This window comes from Myzus persicae, unplaced genomic scaffold (assembly GCF_001856785.1).
Source record: "Myzus persicae strain clone G006 unplaced genomic scaffold, MPER_G0061.0, whole genome shotgun sequence".
Lineage (NCBI taxonomy): Eukaryota > Metazoa > Arthropoda > Insecta > Hemiptera > Aphididae > Myzus > Myzus persicae.
The window spans coordinates 14782-31319 of NW_019103890.1; the positions used below are offsets into that span (position 1 = coordinate 14782).

Consider the following 16538-nt stretch of genomic DNA (forward strand, 5'->3'; position numbering starts at 1 on the left):
TTTTCCGATTTTGATAACAACGACCCGTCCGTTGCGTCGATATTATCTATGGTCTGGCGGCTGCCGGTCTGTTACCCGTATCAGTTTGACCTTATCTATAAATGTAACATAATCGGATCCAACCAGTGTGGTCAGCGGTGCAATTATCGAATTTTTATCAACAATTTTTTATATACTATGCTGCCGAGTACTTCAATTTAAAAAAAAAAAATATTCGCAATGTAATGAGGCAGTTTTGAGTATCAACTATCAAGTCACAAATGTGCAAAATGTCGTGAATCGGATCCGTGCTCTCCACACAAAAATGAAATGGCGGCTGATTTCTACTGTGCTATTCGCAATCGTTCTGACTGCACAACCCGCCACCCAAGATCCGTATGCCATTCTTGGCATATCAAAGGCCGCATCATTGGCTGAAGTTAAAAATGCCTACCGAAATCTGGTGAAGATATGGTATGCTTTTTCAGTAACTGTTTACAAAATTACAGCAGCTTGTATGGATATTTATAACTTTTCATTTTTTATTTCATTAGGCACCCGGATAAGAGCAACCATCCTGAAGCTGAGACCAAATTCATTGAAATAACAACAGCTTATGAAGTACTTGAATCATTTTTATTATGCCTTTTATTTCATAAATAAATATTAATACAAAATTGTACATTGTAATATGTTTGTTGTATTTTAGGCATTGACGAACAGGGACAAGCCAGATAGTTATGCTGCACCTACCAACAGTTTTTCCAGCAATTTTAATCAGTTTTTCGACTTTGACATGGATAACTTTTTTGATAATGTGCATCATCGTTATACTTTTGAATTCTTTAGAAAATTACAAATAAATTTGGAGTAAGTTATTTTACAAATAATATTATCTGTCAAGTACCTAATAATTTTATTTTTATATTATTTCAGTGAATTCAATTCATTAATGCTAACAAAAAATAGCAAAAAGCTTACACTAATACTGTTTTATTCTGAATTTTCTCTTGCTTTTCTTAAAGCGCAGTCTGTTCTTAAAAAGGTTATTGAAGATGTCGTACCAATCGGTACGTTACCTTGTCTAAATATAGTTATAAATAATGAAAATAAACATTGAATGAAAATTAATGTTTTAATTTATAGGAGTGGATTTTAAAACAATGAATAAAGATATGGAACCTTCAGCATTTTGGAGAGCTAAAGGAGTGTTTATTCCTCATTTAGTATCAATCATAGATTCAAATCTCATAGTTTATCAAGAATCTTTTCAGAGTGCTGATAATATCATCAGTATGTTTTAAAAATACAGTTAGATCTATATACACTTTGTTTGATGATCTTTTTCATTTAGACTTTATAAGAAAGAGTTTGCCAGTAAACCTTATTCCTGAATTCAATGATGTTACTGTTGATAAATTCTTAAATACTTGGTCAGCTGATAATCATGTACGAGCATTAGTTATGCAACCTGGATCTCCTTTGAGAATACGTTATGCTTTAATCGCACTTGAGTATCGAAACCATATTAATTTTGGGTAATTTTTTGATTTATACTTTACAATAATATCTAGTATCTAACCTTTTTGTGATAAACTGGAATTAATTTATTACACTTTTTAGGTTCATGAATATTGGACTGTATGAGTGTCGATCAACAAGAGACCGATATAAAGTACCACATGATAAAGATACTCTATTAATATTGAAAGAAAATGTTAGACAACCAGCTGCACATCTCTCAATGGCTTACATACCGATGGTTGGTCTACGTGACCTAATGGAGAGCAATAAATATTTGACTTTACCTAGACTATCTTCTCAAGATGTTTTTGATACTCTTTGCCCAGTTGGTCAGAAACAGTTTTGTCTGGTATTAGTGTCTCGTAACTCTCCTAATCATGAGGCTCATAGACAATCTATCAGACGTTTCGCTCAAGAAGCTCGTTCTATTTATCCTGACGTGCGACTAGCCTTCATGTATGTGTTTAGAGAGAGACAGCCGCATTTCATTAATTCGTTAATACAGGGCAGTGAAAGTCCAAGTGAACCATTACTTCATATAGTCTTGTTGACTAGGCTCAATAAAATCATGGTCAGTTATAAATGGCTTTTGGGAGATGACTACAACGATTGGGCTAACTATGATTTGACTAAAGTAATACATATTTATTATAATAGTATTTTTAACATTTTATTAACAATAAGCATATTATTTATTAGGAGAAACTGACTGGAGTGTTGAATACACTGCTTGGTAGTGAAGCTGCTTGGACTCTGAGTAATGAAGCTCATATTGGAGTTGTGTTAGATGAACATGGTCAGAGCTTATTGGTGCGCATTGCTGCAAGAGCTCAACAGCATATCATAACCATGTTCTACACTATGATTGATATGACCATAAACCACGGGTTATTCTTTATGTACATTGTGTTTTTGATGATTGGAACGATGGTGGTCATGTATTTTGTATACATTCTAGTGTATGTAAAAAAAATTTAATATATTGCACATTTTTAATTTGTTTAAAATTTTATAGAGAAAACGAGATAAAAGAAATCAATAAAAAAGTGGATAAAACCAAAACAAAACCATCTCAAATAAGCAAACAACGTGAACTTAAACTTCATGAACTGAGAGCAGAAACATATAATGGACTAGTGCGACTTATCAAACCAGGTTGTCGTACAATTATACTGTTGATAGACAACAGCACTGCTCTTTTACTGGCTCGGCAATTTTACCATACCGTGTGGCCGTATAGAAAGTTAGCCTTATATAATTACTATCATGAGTTATAATTAATTGTTACAAATATTAACACTTGGTGTTTTAGGAATAAGTCATTAATGTTTGGATATTTAAATCTTGATCGTTCTCCATCCAGAGACTGGTACTGCGAATTATTATCATTAAGCCTTACAGACACAAATAAAAGCATACACATTAATACACGAAATTGTGTGGGTACAGTGTTATCGTTGTGTTCTCTGAAAAAATATTTTTGCATGTACCATGCTAAACATCCAGAATCCTCACGACATGTGAGTACAAATCTTTTACAATATAACTCCAATCTCATATCACGGTTGTTAGGTTACTCTAAAAATGTTCACAATATTAGATAAAATACAGTCAACATGGCTCTCTTATTTGACAGGAAATATCACATTGTCACAGGATGTTACCAATTTATAACAATTTTACTACTATGAGTATAATCTCATTCAGGTCATTTTCTCAAATATCAATGCAATTTAATAGGGTTTGAAGTTAACTAAATTAATAGTTTTAATTTAAATAATATGATAACTGAATTATTCTGTTAATACTTATTACATGTGTTCGTATTTCATGCAGCTTCAACTTTATTAGTTATAGGAAAGTTATTCAAAACAGAAAAATTAAAATTAATTATTTAGTAAAATTTTGTGATAAATAATTTCAGTTGTTTTATTCTAATGAGAAAATTTAAATGTTTTAATTCTCTGCTTTATAAAGCTTGCGCCGGTTGCATAAAGTGTGTATGAAGCTTGGTCCTATGTGTAAAGAACTACTAGCTCACTAAATGTTTAGTGATTGTTCGTGCAACCTGGCATAACGAACAACATATTTAGCAAGCAGTTTTATTGAACCTGTTTTAGAAATTTATAATTTATCCATATAATTGGTTACAGAAAAATGATAAGTGGAGAAGAGTTGGCATGAAACCACCAAAGAATGGTGGAGAATTTTGGGGTTTTAATGAAGAGTCCGATGAAGACAATTACAGTTTTGATGAAGATGAAGAAAATACTGCTGGTTTTAAACCCATTTTAAAGGCAAGAAAAAAATGACCTTGTTATTCTAACCATGGGTTATTTACACTACACTAACCACACAGGGAATGTCAATGCGTTTAAAATCATCTATCACTTATTTTGACTCACTAGTGGTGTATAGTGACAGAAGAGTAAATACTTATGTCCCATCTTGTTCTGTTACAATGCTGCACCAGTAGTGAGTTGAATTCTTCAATTAAAATAAAGAACAAAAACTGAGTGCATTGGCATTACCCGTTGTTAGTGTTATTTATGCTCCACCATATAAGTCTACTTTTTGCCTTGTGAACTGTTTTACGACTGTATAAAATATTTATGTGTTGTTTATAGGATAAAGAAGAAGAAATTCGAACAGAACATTTGCTAGATGGGTTACCTATGTGGCTTGACAGGTTGTTTGAAGGCAGTACAACAAGATACCAAATAAATTATTGGCCAGACTTCAAGGTATAAAAATGGAAAATTACAAAAGAAATATTCTCACAAAATTCAATTTTAAGTATTTCTACTAAATTGTATTAATATAATAATTGTTTTACCATATTCTAGTCTTAAAAGCATTCATTGTAATAATGCTCGCTTGTATAAGTTTGTTTTAAGCTTATTGGTTGTTTTTACTTATTTTCTTTATATTATATTTTATTGTGGTTTTCTCATTTTTTGTCAATTTTTTAAACCACCCTAAGAATCAAAATACTTTGACTTAATTTTTGTTTGTGACTATTAAAAATATTTCAAGTGTATTTGTCGACAACAATCCCTTTATTTTCACAAAATATATAATAAAAGATTTATTATTAAGTAAAAAGAAAAGATGTTTATTTCTTGAAACCACATCCACGTCTCCTACCACGAGCTCGTTCAAACTTGCGTCCCTTGGAGCGTACGTATGGCTTAGTGTGGCTGTGGGGTACACCTGGAGCTGGACCAAAGTGTCTGCATGATTCACGGGATTTGCGTTTACCTAAACAATAACAATATTTGTTAATTATACAAATATACAAAACAATGATAGTAATATTAAAAAATTTCAGCTGATTCAAATGTTAAAAAAATACATTTTATAAACCAGAAAAATTATTATCAATCTTGCATCCAAAACAAGTAAACAATTTAATTGTGTTACAATAGGACACTATTGATGGTCCAAATTGCACGATTAACTGACAAGAATCATATTTTTGGCATAAATTACATTGTATGAATATAAGAAATAGGTATTTCTGTGATGTTACAATGAAGAATGCTACATCTATATTATTCTATAGGAGAATACACTTATTGTAATATTCAATTTAGATTAGACCTAAAAATAATAATTTTACTTTTCTTTTTCAAATCAAATTTATAAATTATATTCACATCTTACTATCTGATGTTTAATGCAAAGGGTTTATAATCTATTATTTGTTACCCAAATAAGGTTTAATTATTTCCATACTAAAAAAGTGTCCTAATGTAACGACATCTTGTCACCAAGACAACCTAACCTAACCTTGTAAACTATTTAAAAAGGTGTTAAGTGATTACATTTTATCACATAAGTAACCTATATGTTTCAGGATGACTAACTGTAATTAAATATTTGTCTTTGAATCTCTAAATATTATAGAATTGGATTCTTAATTGGTTAATTTTGAAAAAAATATTGATTCTTAATTGGTTAATTTTGAAAAAATATTGATTATAATACAGATATTTTTTTAAACAAAAGACAAATCCACTGTCAAACAGAATAAAATTAAAAATCTTTTTAAGTGACTCAATTTCAAAGAGTGATATACAACAGTTAACAATTCATGGAACTATATCAACCGATCCAACTGTTGTGATCATTGCCCAAAAACTTTTTTATTTAAGTAAATTTATTGCTATAACATATAATTATTTTCAGAATTCTAACAAACCTAAACTAGCAACATATTCCTTGTTGCGCGATATGAAATTAGATATACTTCTATATGGTACAGTTAGGCCTAATACAGTGACACCTTTATCACCGGAGTTATGATGTGAGGGGTTCACAAGGATAAATGAAAACCACAGTTAATCCAAATTTCATACATACATACCTGAGACAGACATGGCCATATTATTACCGTCAAAAATGTCTAACACATTTTTTAGTAACATATAATACATAATATAAAATGTTTGTCCGGCTCTTAACTATTTATAATATGTAGTCTACAAATTGCTTATTTTATTAGTACAACATATTTCTAAATTTTCAGAAGAATGAGTACAATTAATCATGAACACGAATAGGTATAAGAAGTTTCTCTGTCTATGCAATAGTTTATTCATTCGTTAGTCCATTTTTAGTAAAAATGGTAAAATTGTTAGGTTATAAAATAAAAATTGTTAATTGAAATTATTTTCAGAATTAATGCTGTTTGAGAGTTATAGTTATTTTTTTATACAAAATAACACGGTTGTTATTTCAACTACCAGTTCTAGATTACTGAATTTAAGTAGCAATTAATACTTTAAAATCATATTACAACATTCAATATTAATAATATCTGTTAACTCTCACCTTGCAATAAAACAGTATTCTTGCCAGTTGGTGCCTTCAATGCTAGTTGATCAAAAGTAAGGATTTCTCCACCTGCTTTCAAGATGCGAGCTCTGGCTCCGGAAGTTACGCGCAATGCACAAACCTGCGAACAAAAAATAGTTATTATGAAAACTCCTGATGGCAGGGCAAGTCGGCAGGAACATACTGTGAGCTTGGGCACTTTGTACAATCTCTTGTCATCCACAATAGTGCCGACAACAACTGCAATACGTTTTTCATCGGCAATCTTGGTCATGTACTTAGAGATTGCGCTCAACGATATCGGAGGACGGTTGATACGAGACATGAACAGACGTCTCAATACGACTTTGTTGAAATGGGAACGGGTACGGCGAGCCAAGAAACGGTATAACTACAAGGCAGAGAAGGATAAATACCAACGTGTAAATTGTGTAAACGAACAGTAGACGGTGCGTTGACTGAAACCCGTACTTACCTTGACTAACAGCAACAAATATACATCTTTGGACTTGGGTGCAGTCCGTTTGGCCTTATGCCCGCGCCTGTGGTCGATGTCGATACCCTAAGGGATAAAATAAAAATATTGAATATAGTAATCAAACCACCACAAACGCGGATCAGAACAGATGAAAATCTTACCATTTTGAATTTTCAGAGTCTCGTTCCGGATGATATTGACGTAAAGAGCAGCTCAAGAGAGACACAAGGCATACGCGAGTGCCCGGATAAACAGTGGTGAGCAGTGTTGCCAACAAACGACATGCACCACGTTTATCAGTCACTGTGATAACGTCGCGGGATACACTGTGTCTGCCCACAAGATGTACCAGTGATACAATAATACAATTAATATACAATATTATATTATTATCTGTGAATGTGACTTATTATTAATATTAGCACTAAATTAGTGCTTAAATAAAAAAATATTATGCATTACCTATTTAAGCCAGTTTAAATTGTTAAATTATAATAAAAATTAATGGAATAGTGTCATGTGGCCTCGACTACCAATGTTTGAATGGACCGGTGATATATCGGCTCGAGCCGCTCGGGAAATGTATACTATATATGTAGTATTTGTAGCAATTTATTATTAAACATTGGATATCCTGTGTGATGGTCAAAATAATTGACAAGAGTTACCTATATTATTATGGTTATCTATATATATAAGAATCTAACTTGATTTTGGAGACGAAGGAAACCGGTTTTGAATCCTCATTATAATAATAATAATTAACTAATTACCAATTATTTTCATATATTCACCGATAACGATGTCTGTTTCTTTTTTCTTTTTATTTATTTATTTTTATTTTATAATCGTTGTATTATTTGTATAACCAAAAAATAGTCTTATGTTTTTAAATTAAATTATAAAAAAATAATTTCTTCCGGAGGAAGGTCGGGCAGCTAGTATTTTATATGAATACATCGACTATTAGCGACTATAGACAATAGACCCCATCACAGTGCGTAATAACTATTATAAAAGTTGACCATAATATAATACCTATATATATATAATATATATATATATGGAAGATGGAACTTGATTAAGCTAGGTCTGGAGATAACCCCCCCCCACCCAAAAAAAATTTCAAGTCACGCCGCTGGTGTCTGGCTTTCATCATCATGTATTCATGTACCACCATATAAATTTAAAAAACCGACCAAGTGCGAGTCGGACTCGCGCAAGAAGGGTTCCGTACCATTATCTTCAAGAACGGCAACAAAATCATGTCTGTTGTATGGGAGCCCCACTTAAATATTTATTTTATTATGTTTGAATATTTCAAGCGTCTACCTGTTGCTGTTATAAATATTCAGCAAAAAACGAATACAAAATCACGTTTGTTGTAATAATTTTAAACCAACATAATATAAGTTAGTATATAATATATTAGTTACGGTAAAAGTACGAATACCGGTAAAACATAGGATTTACCGGTAAAATTATTTTAAATGTTGATCATATTTATAGAGTTGTTTACTGTTCCCACACGAATGTTTTTCCTAGAGACACGTCTCGACTTCTCGAGGACTGCCAATTAGATTTATTTTCCAGTTATTAATTTTATTTATGTACAGATATTGTTGATAAGATATTATAAATACATACCACGAGGACGTCGCCACGTCGGTCACAGCGGGTGTAACACGATTGCACCCGGCTTACCTTTTTACATTCTAAGAAGGCAACACGATTGCGCTCCAATATATATATAATATATATATGTGTGTCCCGTATATTATGTATATGTCATATATATATATTCTAACAATTTTTTAGTAAACTATTTAAAAATAATTTTCCTTCCAATTTTACAGGGTTAGGACTGACAACAAAATTTAATTGTTAACTTGGTTAAAAATTTCGAGTTACATTTTTGTTTTAATACCAATAATAATAATAATAATAATATGTAAAATAATATGTAATAATAATAAGTAAATAAATATAAAAAAAAAATATCAAGTCCAAGGAAAACCAAGTCCGACTGTATTTTTAAAACGGGCCCAACAGTGCTAATTGATCGAGCGCAATCGTATTGCCTTTTTTGAATTGAAAAATCTAAGCCGGGCGCAATCGTGCTGTGGGTGCAATGGGTCACAGCAGGGCCGTATTACCGCTTAGGCTGTGTAGGCTAAAGCCTAGGGCGGCCAAATTTTTTTTTGGTGTGACCCAAAAACTACTTTGAGATATTAGTAAAATATCAATACCTATGTAAATTAGGCGGTAAATTTGTTTCAGCCTACGGGTGGCAAAAACCTTAATCCGGCCCTGGGTCACAGACATCAAAATTTCAATAAAATATATTCTTACAAATAATTTTATCTTAAAATGCATATTTTTAATGCTTACTTTGTACTTTTTGGTGATTTTTTAGAGCTACAAGTCTTCTACCCTATACATAATAATTGTAATTTGTAATACGCTACCTACTGGTAACTGTATGAGTACCTAGTTCAATAGTCAGTACTCAGTAGTACACTAGTACCTTCCTTTTAATCTTTTGTGTGGCATTTTAAATTAAAATTTTGAGTAACGTGAGAGTAACTACGTTAATTGTTTAGAAGTAACTTAGCAGAAGAACGCGTTACATTATAAATTTAACTTTTTTTGGGGGGAGCGGGATATATCGTAGTGCTACTTCACGGGGCAGTCCTTGTCCTTCCCCTCGAATCCGCATCAAAAAATGTAGTTATAATAATAATTTAAGTAGTATATAATTACAACATTTTTCCAGTGTTATCTAATTTAATTATATAAATAAATGGTTTTGTATTAATATTATTTTCAATTTAACTGATTATAAACATCGATTACAGCCTATACATCAGGCAGCAACTCTTATAGTTTATTGACTTATTTATTTTTAGATCACCTGATAAAATATGTACATCGAAATACTGACAATAGTACGGATTACTGCTAATAACTATTGGTAGGCCGGAGCTTTTTTCAACAACTCAAAATTATATTATCACTCATTTAACATAAGACTATAAGAGTAACGTCATTGTAACTAGTTGCTTTTGAGTAAAAATGTAACCTTACGCATTACTTTTGTACTTGAGTAACTAACAAGTAATCTAGTTAAATATTTTATTTTGTAACTTGTAACATAAATTAGTTACTTTTAAAAAGTAACTTACCCAGCATTTTTTCTACTGTTTTCTTAATAATTTTTTGTGCCAAACTAACAAAATCTGTAAAACTAGATGTTGGCCTTTTTAAAAAAAAATCTGATGATTGAGAGTCGTAGTTTCTACAGAAAATTAAAAATTCTTGTTAATTAAATGTATTGTCTTCATCAGATTTTAATAATATACTTAAACAGTTACTGAATTTAAATTTCTCGGTACATTTTTTAGCCAAATATTCAGCAAAGTAACTATTTGAACAATTGTCTAAGGATATTTGTGGACTTGTGATTCGAACCTTGGTTCACATTGCTTTTATATTAAATCATCAATTGATGACAATGAAAGAGAAGATGACTTGATGAGTTTAATTCTTCTTCAACAGCAGCTTATATTTAATAGAATAATTTTTTAGTATATTTAATCAATGGCTTTAGCACTCTGTTTCTCAACCAGAGATTTCACAAGTTCATTGTGGGGAAGGTCTAAACACTATAAACACACAAAAAAAAATAGACACATTTGACAGCTTTAATTTGGGTAATGTGGAGAAGCCTAAACCGGTTATATGAACAAATGTTGGTCGATGCAAAGCTAATCTAAAATAGTGGGGCTACTTAGGAAATTCTTCAACACTATAATATTATGAGTGTGGTGAAGAACAAACAACGGTATCATCTACTAAAATGTAGTAAATTCCCAAACACCTGCAATGACATAGACATCAGTACATCAAAGAAGCAAACCAGAACCCTATAACTATGGTCAAAGCAATGAAAAGTTACCAATTTATATTTAATGTATACCTACTTTATTTCTATTTTGTTTTATTTCTTCTTATTTATATATTTTTTTAATGTTAATCTTATTATTTTTTTATTTAACACAAAATAATAATAATTGAGTAATGAGTAATGACCACGGTTCGGGACTTATAGCATTTGCATATCCATCATAGGTGAAGTAAAACATAGCAGAGTTGTATGTACAAATACGTTTTATAGTAGGTACAGAGAATTCCTATATGAAATTTTATTTTGCATATTTCGTTACTAATGACATTCAATTTTCAAAAAAAATCATGCCTATAAAGTATAAGTATCTAAGTATTTAAAATTTTTTAAATTGTTATGATAGCAACAATTTATGTTTATATACTTATGTTATATTAAATGTTTCAAGTTTTTGGACCCCCAAAAAAAATTGTTTAGACATTATAGAAATAATTTTTAAAAAATGTCAAATATCTATACATCTCAAATGGTGTCAAAATATTTTGAAAATTGTCTGATGCTAGGTAGATGCTAATATAAGTATACACCAGAGGTTTTCAAACTATGATATGCGTACTTTACTGGTAAGTGGAAGACTACATGTCGATACGCGAAAGGCCACAAAGTAATAGAACAGAGAGTAAATATATTAATATTTTAAATTGCGTTTGAATATAGTCACATGGAAATAGACATTAGTGGTACGCGACAGATTAATAATACACATGAGTGGTAAGCGAAAAAAAAATTAAGATAACTACTGGTACCTACACTACACATGTAATTATAATTGGTGAAAAAGCGCATCTATGGTTATTCGTTTTTGAATTACAATAAAATATCAAAAATCGATTGAGTCGATTGAGGAAAAATAATTAATTTAAGTTTAATCTCAGAAACTTTAGGTGATCTAAGGTTCTACCACCATCTATTAGTAAAAGATACTCTCTTATACTAAGCACAGTTATTTGTGTTCCATTTTTATATAATATGATCTGACTAGTTACCCAAGGGTGGCATTCGTATCGTGCTAGTGGCGCAACCAGAATTTTTTCAAGGGAGGTGTCCGCCAGTAGCGTATACAGTTTCACCTAATTATTTTTTGTAAAGTTAATGAGTAGAAAATTTCAAACGACTAATATTTAATATTTACCTATTATATTGTTTTATTCAAACGATTTGAATCAAGCTACTACCATAATTATTTCTGAATGCACTACTGACGTCTAACGTTTTATTAAATGAACAATTTATATCATGTATGTTTAGATAAAAGTTACATATAATTTTAGCAATTTTCAAGAGTTTACAAAGTTAATAATTATTATATATATAACAATATTAAACATTTTAAATTACAAAGTCTAATCGTCTTTTTTTCTTTGCTAATTCTTTTATAACGGCATCTTTATCAACTTTAATTTCTCGGTGAATATTCAATGCTGCTAAATCATTTAATCTATTGTCTGCTGATGAATTTCTGAGGTATGTATTTATTCGCTTTAAAGTTGAAAATGACCTCTCGGCTTCACAAGATGTTACGGGTTACGTTAAAAGAATTGCCAGTAGCTTATAAATGTTGGGATATAGGGCATTATTGCAATTACTGATTACTTCAATTACAGTAACCATTTTTAAATTGGTTTCTAATCGTAGTTTGAAAACTTAATGATGCCAAATTTTTACTTCAGCTAAAACCGTTAATGAATCTTCCAGGTCATTAACATAAAATTCCATCACATTTTCTTGTTGTTTAGTAAGAGGTTCAATTGGAAAAAGCATTTGAAACCCTTGAATAATTTCTTTATGATTAATAAATCTATCATTTAACTGACTTATGAATGAATCTAAAAAAGGTATAAATAAAAAAACTTTAAAATAATCTTGAACCGTCTTACTAGGAATATTTTGTCTATAAGTCTGTCTTTTTCAGTTCGTGTTCGACTCCCGTCCGAGCAACACGTATGTTAAGTTAACATTGTTAACGTTTAGTTCGCCTTTATAGCTTCGATAGCGTAAAGACCAGTCTTCTTTGATACAGGTAATATGATTTTATTCTCCCGTTATCTTAGTCCGTAATTACCGACACACACAACAGCCGCATTACCTAATTAAACGACCGCCGACCGCTCGCGGTCGTCACCGGCCCAAGGTCGTTACCGGCCTAAGGCTTCCCGATACCTCTCACCTTATCAGTATTCGTAATGAGTTCATCGTCCAAAACTAACACCGCTTCCACAAAGCAAAACAACAAACCACCTTTATCTCCATTAATAATCGTCAAAACCAAAATACCACAAACCAGCAATAAGTCACCAGACGACTCTTCTGACATCGATGATATCTGGCAAGCAAAAAACTCAAATAAACGAATCAGATCACCGCTTACTAAATCTCCTTCATACAAAAAAGTAGACTCTAACATTTTCATCTCAAAAAACCGCTTCGCACCGCTCTCGCCTACCTCGGCAACTGAAAATGAAAATGAAACTCAACATATGGAAACCTCATCCGAACAGCCCACTGATATCAAAATAAATCTTCCACCCCCTATCTTCATTGAAGCGAACTTAAATTACAATACCTTATGTCTCAAACTTAAGGAATTGACCGACACCTCCAGTTTTGTTTGCAAAAGTACCACAAAAGGTGTCAAAATACAAACATTTAGCTCCGATTCCTACAGATCAGTAATCAAATTTCTTAAAGAGGAAGATGTCTTCTTCCACTCATATCAATCAAAAGAAAACAAACCGTTCAGAATCGTTATCCGTAACCTTCACCCTTCTACTGATAAAAACCATATCTCCAAGGAACTATCAGAAATTGGATTTCAAGTCAAAAACATAACAAACGTACTCCATAAATCCACAAAAACTCCGTTGCCCCTATTTTTCGTCGACCTAGAACAATCCGAATCAAATCAAGACATCTTTAACATAAAACTACTCTGTTACTCCAAAGTCAAAGTCGAGACTCCCCATACAAAAAAAGAAATCCCTCAATGCCAACGTTGTCAGTCTTACGGCAACACTCGCAGTTATTGTTTTCATATCCCAAGATGCGTCCGGTGTGGTAACAACCACGAATCAACTCAATGTCAAAAAGACCGTTATGAACCAGCCAAATGCGCTCTCTGCAGTGGCTCGCATCCGGCAAATTATAGAGGCTGCCAAATACACAAAGACCTACTGAAATACAGAAAACTACATCTAAACCCTTCACAAAGAAATAAAAAAGTTCATCAATTCTCCTCTGAAACAAATACCACCCAAGAGATCCCCAATTCTCAAAACTTTCCGCCTCTTTCCAAAACCCCCACCATCAGCATACCTCCGGGAAATCATAGTAACCACTGGTCCAAAAATGATATACCTGCCGAAAATAACCTAACCAATAAAAATTCTTCCTTCATTAATGAACTAAAGTCATTAATCAACCCCATGATCTCTCTACTCACGACGGTCATAGAGAAACTCTTCAAGGATGGACGCTAATCATCTGATTAAACCTATCACCATTTTACTATGGAATGCAAACGGTATACTTAACAATATAAACGAACTACAACTATCTTTAATTGAAAATCAAGTCGACATAGCCATGATTACAGAAACAAATCTTACAAATAAATCGACCTTAAAAATATTTGGATATAACATTCTGAGAGCAGACCACCCAGACGGCACCGCCCATGGTGGGGCAGCGTTAATCATCTCTAATAAAATAGCGCACACTCCATCTCATCCTTGTACATCGATCGATATGCAAATAATTGACACTTCCTTGCTTATTAACTCTATTCCAGTTTCAATTGCATCTGCTTATCTCCCCCCTGGCCGAAAATTCCCTGATAATGAACTCCTTTTATATCTAACACAGATTAATCATTCATTCCTACTCGGAGCCGATTTTAACGCTAAACACCACTGTTGGGGCTGCTCAACAATCAACACTCGAGGCCGCTCTCTTCAGAATCTCATCATAACCAAAAACGCCAAAGTACTTGCACCACGTGCACCAACCTACTGGACTTCTCACCAAAACCGCAACCCTGATTTTCTCGACTTCATCATATCTAGTCTCCCTAATCATTTTCAGTCAAAGCTAACAAACCTAAATGATCCAGCATCGGACCACACTCCAGTATTGATTCAAATAAATGCCTCAATTTCATCGCACAACAATAATAATTCTTCCAAAATAATCTGGCCAAGGTTTCGTAACATTATGTCATGCAACACTAATCTCAACAATAAGTTAAAATCCCACGCAGACATTGATAATGCCATAAGCACTTTTACAGAAACCATACTCAATGCAAAAAAAAATGCTTCCGTTCCGTTACTTGGACCGAAGTCTGACCATTTTATCACACCCGAAATCAGACAACTTGTAACTGAAAAACGCAGAGCCCGCAATCGCTGGCAACATTTCCACTACCCTGAGGACAGGCGAAAATACATTTCACTATCTAATAAACTTAAATCTCTCCTAAAGGCTCACAAAAATGAACTTTACAAATCTCACCTTGCTTCTCTATCTCCAAACAATGGTGGTTAGGCCTAACCTAACCTTTGGAAAAAAACCAAATCTCTTCTACGACATAAGGAAACACTGCCACCACTACTCCGAGATGACAACTCATTAGCAGTTGACGATCAAGACAAAGTTGATCTATTAGCTTCTCACCTTGCTGACTCATTCAAGCCACATTCTTCTCTTCTTAGTCGAAATCACATTGACTTAGTCGAAACATATCTCATCTCTCCACTACCAATGGCCCTACCAGCCAAACACACAACTCCTGCTGAAGTCTCCAACATTATCAAAAACCTGAAAAACAACAAGTCACCCGGACACGATCAAATCTCAAACAAAATCATCAAAAACCTCCCTCCTAAATCAATAATTTGGCTGACTTATATATTCAATGCCCTACTTCGCCTATCTTATTTCCCTCCCACCTGGAAGAATTCAATCATCATAACAATACTGAAGCCAGGAAAACCTTCAAACAGCACTTCCTCATAAAGGCCAATCAGTCTCCTGCCGGCATTTGGTAAAATGTTTGAAAAAATAATACTAAAAAGGCTTATGCCAATAGTTCAAAATGAAAATATTCTGCCAGACATTCAATTTGGATTCCGTTCTAGACACTCAACCAACCATCAACTCCACCGCGTAACCGATTTCATCTCCTCGGCACTCGAAACAAAAAAATACTGTGCAGGAGTTTTCCTAGACGTCGCGAAGGCTTTCGATACCGTTTGGCACCACGGACTATTGTTTAAACTTAAAAAAACATTCTCAGCCCCCTACTATCTACTCTTAAAGTCATACCTTGAAAACAGATCGTTCAGAGTCAGAATCAACACTAGACTATCAACTCACCATGAAGTTCAAGCTGGCGTTCCGCAAGGTAGCGATATCGCCCCATTTCTCTACATTTTTTACACTACTGATATCCCAGTTAGTCAGTTCACTCTCATTGGAACTTACGCCGATGACACAGCCATACTTGCCTCAAGTGTCAACCCTATCCTTGCCAGCCATCAAATCCAAACTCACCTAAACATCCTTATACCTTGGTTCAACAAATGGGGTATTAAAATCAATGAAACCAAGTCATCGCACATAACCTTTTCCTTAAGACCACATGACTGTCCACCGATCATCATGAATAATTCCACTATTCCTCATTGCACGACTGTCAAATATCTCGGTCTCACATTCGACAGAAAACTCACTTGGGGTCCTCACCTCAAGGAC

General features: G+C 33.0%; 2 protein-coding genes across 2 annotated transcripts; one reads left to right on the forward strand and one right to left on the reverse strand.

The window, feature by feature from the left end:
- Positions 1 to 154: 154 nt before the first annotated feature.
- LOC111035985 (dnaJ homolog subfamily C member 16) lies at positions 155 to 4456 on the forward strand. Its single transcript, XM_022317844.1, has 12 exons — positions 155 to 453; positions 534 to 600; positions 689 to 849; positions 916 to 1049; positions 1126 to 1272; positions 1334 to 1517; positions 1603 to 2137; positions 2203 to 2462; positions 2519 to 2746; positions 2816 to 3023; positions 3657 to 3800; positions 4131 to 4456. Exons 1-12 carry the CDS (start codon positions 305 to 307, stop codon positions 4251 to 4253), a joined length of 2340 nt encoding a protein of 779 aa, XP_022173536.1. The 5' UTR covers positions 155 to 304; the 3' UTR covers positions 4254 to 4456.
- An 85-nt stretch (positions 4457 to 4541) lies between these two features.
- LOC111035987 (60S ribosomal protein L18) lies at positions 4542 to 7115 on the reverse strand. The gene is made up of 5 exons (XM_022317849.1): positions 6982 to 7115; positions 6818 to 6904; positions 6527 to 6733; positions 6340 to 6463; positions 4542 to 4764 (listed from the first exon to the last, which is right to left on the reverse strand). The coding sequence occupies exons 1-5, from the start codon at positions 6982 to 6984 to the stop codon at positions 4619 to 4621; spliced, it is 567 nt and encodes a 188-aa protein (XP_022173541.1). The 5' UTR covers positions 6985 to 7115; the 3' UTR covers positions 4542 to 4618.
- Positions 7116 to 16538: the final 9423 nt, after the last annotated feature.